General features: G+C 57.9%; 1 protein-coding gene across 1 annotated transcript in view; it reads right to left on the bottom strand.

The window, feature by feature from the left end:
• Window positions 1–4679, bottom strand: part of TSHZ1 (teashirt zinc finger homeobox 1) — an 11840-nt gene that overhangs the window by 3272 nt on the left and 3889 nt on the right. Inside the window, exons 3-5 of the mRNA XM_010855094.1 lie at window positions 3844–3940; window positions 3681–3760; window positions 3–1398 (exon numbers count right to left, since the gene is read on the bottom strand). Of these exons, the coding sequence (XP_010853396.1) occupies window positions 3–1398; window positions 3681–3760; window positions 3844–3940 (1573 nt within the window). The remainder of the gene's footprint in view (window positions 1–2; window positions 1399–3680; window positions 3761–3843; window positions 3941–4679) is intronic.

Genomic DNA, 4679 nt, shown 5'->3' with positions numbered 1-4679 from the left:
TTCTCCTCCACCACGGGGTCCAGCACCAGCTGCTTCCCCTTCTTGGAGGCGGAGGTGGTCACCTTCAGGAAGTGCCCAGTGACCATCATGTGGGCGGTGAGCTGCTGCAGGGTGTCGTGGGAGCTGCCGCACTCCATGCACTTGAGGATCTGGGCCTTGCGGGCCTCGAACTGCCAGGTGTAGCTGGCCCCGTTCTGGTAGCCGTAGCGGTTGTTGGGTGTCACGTAGGGGTTGGCCGTCTTCTGCTCCTTGGCCGCCTCACTCAGTGCTGCCTCGGCTGCCGCCGCTCCGGCCGGCTCAGGGGAGCCGGGGGCCGCCAGCTCGTGCAACGCCCGCTTTTTGGTGGAGGGGACCAGCTTGGTGAGGGCTGGCACAGGCTCCTTGAGAGGCACTTTCTGGTAATGCTTCGTCTTGATCATGTGCACGCTGAGGTCCTGCAGGGACTCGAACGAGTGCCCGCAGTACATGCACTTGAGCACCTTCTGCGCGTCCTCCTTGCCCTCCATCTCCATCAGCGAGCGCTTCCGGGGCTTGGACCACCGCTTGGTCTTCTCCGAGTCCTTGTCCCTGTTGTCGTCGCGGTAGTGCCCCGTCTCGTTCATGTGCACCGTCAGCTCCACCAGCGTGTCGTAGGCGGCGCTGCAGTCCTTGCAGCGGAACTTGCTGGCGCCCGTGAACACCGAGCCGTAGAGCTTGTTGTTCTGGCGGTAGAGCTGCACGGTGCTGAAGAGGCTGGGCTCTGGCAGCAGGCCGTACGACGACGTCTGCTGCAGCGTCTTGGCCAGGGCGGCCTGGTGCCAGTCGTAGCCCGAGCCGCCGCTGGCGCCCGAGCCTGAGCTGGGGGTGCTCGCCGTGGTGCCCGTGGCCCCCGCGGTGCTGGTGGGGGGCGTGGGGGCGGGGGTGGAGCCCTCCTTCTGGGCCGCATCGCTGGTGCTCGTGGTCGAGGCTGACTTCTTCAAGTCCAGGGCCAAGCTGGACCAGCAGGACTCGGAGAAGAGGTTTGCGTACACGGCCTTGATCTGGGCCAAACTGTCCTGGGGGTAGGAGACGCCTTCCGCGCCCTGGCGCTCCTCCTTCTCCTCCTTGGAGGAGGAGCTTTTGAAGTGGGCGGGCTGGTCGCTGTGTTCGCTGAAGGGCGAGCCGTAGCCCGCGTCCTGGTTGGTCGCGGTGCTGATGGGGGAGTTCTGGTAGCTCTGGGCCTCCTTGATCTCCGCCTCCTCGCTGCACGCGAAGTCGGCCTCCTGAACATCCCCGGGCAGCCCATCCTCCTCCACGCTCCCCTCGTCTATCACTGCTGCTTTCAGTTCTTCCTCAGGAACATAAGCTAGGAGAGAGCAAGGAAACACAGTGAGTGCGGACGGCACCCCGAAGACGCGGCCTCCCCAGCGCTCACGCCATCTTTAAAAAGTCGTTTCTCAGCCAAGGATACAAGGCCGCCCCCACTTTATACACCGACCCGCCGCAGCGCCACGGTGGAAACAGGTTTCCACCAAGGCAAGCCCCCAAACCCCGCCTAAGTGAACACATTTCAACGGAAGGGCAGCGTCTGCCCTCTTCTTAGAGATGTCGGTCTGGCCATCATAGCTGGATGGGAAGACAAGGGGGGAAGTGACAAGGTGGGCAGCCGAGGGGCCCCTGCTCCTCCGCCTGTAGACTCTTCCCTCTGTAAGCAACGGGGTCCCTCATGAGCCTCCCCATGGGGGGACCTGGTTGTCAACTTTTAGGGAAAGATACCCCAGGGACAGGATTCTATGGTGTCCATAAATAAAAACTCGCTTCAATGGTAAGTGATAAAAATACTCTAGTCTCTACTGAAAAAAGGAGGAAGCAACATAGCACCACCAGCCCCTGCCTGGATGGAGCAGAAGTCAGAGAGCCCCGGATATACTAAGCAGCATTGCTCACAAGAGCTGAAAGGTGGAAACAACCCTAGTGTCCACTGATGGTTGAATGGGTGAATGAAGTGTGGTTTACACACACGATGGGATATTATTCAGCCTTTAAAAGTAAGGAGAGTCTGATGCATGCTTCAGTGTGGACTAAATCAGGGGCACTGTGCTCAGTGTAACAACCTTAGGTTTCATCACTGGGTCATGTCCAGCTTTTTTGCAACCTTGTGTACTGTGGACCGCCAGGCTCCTCTATCCATGGGATTTCCCAGGCAAGAATACTGGAGTGGGTTGCCATTTCCTTCTCCAGGAGATCTTCCCGACCCAGGGATCGAACCCACATCTCCTGCATTGCAGGCGGATTCTTTACCACTGAGCCACCTGGGAAGCCGTTAAGCCAGCAACAAAAGACAAATACTTAGGAATCTCCTTACACGAGACACCTAGAGTAGTGAGGTCTGCTCACAGAGACAGAAAGAGAACAGTGGTTTCCAGGGTCGGGGGACAGGGAGAAATGGAAAGCTAGCTATTACACTGCTATATTTAAGATGGATAACCAACAAGGACCTACTGTATAGCACAGGGAACTCTGCTCAGTGTTATGTGGTAGCCTGGATAGTAGGGGAGTTTCCGAGGGAGAGGACACATGTATATGTATGGCTGAGACCCTTTGCGGTCCACCTGAAACTATCACAACATTGTTACTCAGCTATACTCCAGTACAAAATAAAAAGTTTAAAAGAGGGGGAAAAAAAAAAGAAGTTGGTGTTTAATGGGTTGAGTTTCAACGTGGGAAGATGGAAAGATCTGGAGATGGATGCTGGGTTTGGCTGCATAACAATGTAAACTTACTTAATACCACTGAGCCATGCCCATAAAATGGTTAAAATAGTAACTTCGAAGTTATGAATATTTTCACACAATAAAAAACTTTTTAACCTAACAATGCCTATAGTAGGTGCTACGATGGCCTGCTACGGGCCAAGCTGCACAGAGGGTGACTTCTCAGGGTGAAAGCGGAGTTTCCCAGAAGCTCGGGCTGCTGACAGCTGTCCGGGGAATGAGAGGGATAGAGGGCATATAAACGCCTGGATGGAACCCGGCTGTTTACTGCAGAACATTTCAGATCCTTCACCATGTGACAGGTCTTGTCAGTTCCCAAGGGGACATAATCCCCTGCACCGCTTAACTGACCTGACCAGCGTGCTTTTACTTCTTTCTCTTTTCTTTCTTTCTTCTTTGTGTGTGTGTGTGGAAACAGTGTTCCGTCAACTACCTGGGAAATTTAGGGTTAAGATATTTCCAGAAAGGCCCTATTAAAATGCACTGATATGACCTGAGAGGGTGTCTCATTAAGTAGAATCACTCATTATCACATTATCAGAGCCGGACCCCGAGGGAATGTGGCAGGCAGCGCTGCGTTTTCAGGGACAGTGATGGAGAGACAGAGAAGGAGGCGGCTGCCCAGAGGCTGGACGTGGGGCAGGAGGGAGCCACACGGGAGCGTCCACGCCCGCCCACCAAGGGCTCTGCACACGGATGCACACACGGTGGACACGCACGCTCCGCCGGGCCTTTCAGCTCCCTGCCTGACCTCTGCTTCTCCGCGGGGCCGCCCTGCACCCGGGCAGCAGCATGACCAGGCGAGCACGTGCACAGCTGCTTCCCAGATGACGGCAGTCCCGTCTCAGTCCACTAACGGCTCAGGGAACCACAGCCTGTGGGGCCTGCTCTGAGAGCGTGAAAAATAATCGACAGGGTGAGCCCGCAGGGTTACACAGGCGTCCACACCTGCACAGCGGCCTGCCTGAGGCCGTGGGCCCCTGCAGACTGACCGTGAACTTGACCGCTTTCTCCTTTCCCCAAGACCACTACAGGTTTAGGACGGTCCAGGGTCCCAAGCGCCCACGGCTGGGGTCCTCAGGCAGAAGACCGAAGCTCTGGTCACACCCACCGCCTGCAGGCTCCCTGGCCCTGGCCTGGACACCAGGCCCAGCTCTGAGGATTCCGACGGGGACACTTGAGGCTTCGGGCATCCTGGGCAGAGCCCTCTGAAGACAGAGGCACCAGGTCCCCGGGGTGTTGGCCGGACTCCCAGCAGCCCCCCACAGTGCGCCTTCTGAGCCACACTCTGGGGTCACCTAGAAGGTGATCACCTAGTGGGGAGGCTGCCCACTAGACCCAGATGGTCCACTTTTGTGAAAAGATCCACACCAGCGACTGACTGAAGGTAAGCCTTTGACTGGGCGCGTTTGGCTCAGCCGGGGAGCCCGGCGCTGTGCTGGCGCCTTGCCCAGCGCTGCACCGCTTGTGGGCTGCTGCCCCCTCAACGGACGGCCACAGGCTCCATCACCTGCCCACAGCAGGAACCGTCGGGGGTGTGGAGTGAGCAGACCACTTTCCTCTTCCTCTGGAAACACAGACGGGGGCTCCCTCTACCTCCAGGGGGTATTCAGCACCCACCGGTCATGCATGTCCGTGTCCCAGCAGAGCGGATGTCCTCAGAGCCTGGCGCGTCCCGGCCTGTCCTCCCTGCCTACCCGACACTGACCCGTCTGCACCCAGGAGCCCCAGGTTGAGCTCAAACGCCTCTCACTCCACCCTCTCCAGCCCCAGGGCAACAGTCACTGCTGGAACCACGGAAAGCAAACCCTGGCCTCCTAAGGGGCACTGGTTTCTGCCATTCCGTCCTTGGACACCAGTCCCCCATTTTCCAGGGCGTGGGGAGGTGGGGGACACCTAACACGCCTGCCTTCTGGGGCTCATCTCCCAGGAGAAACACAAGCAGAG

The sequence above is a fragment of the Bison bison genome, unplaced genomic scaffold (assembly GCF_000754665.1).
Source record: "Bison bison bison isolate TAMUID 2011002044 unplaced genomic scaffold, Bison_UMD1.0 scf7180017864353, whole genome shotgun sequence".
Lineage (NCBI taxonomy): Eukaryota > Metazoa > Chordata > Mammalia > Artiodactyla > Bovidae > Bison > Bison bison.
This window is presented reverse-complemented; position numbering and strand designations above follow the sequence as displayed.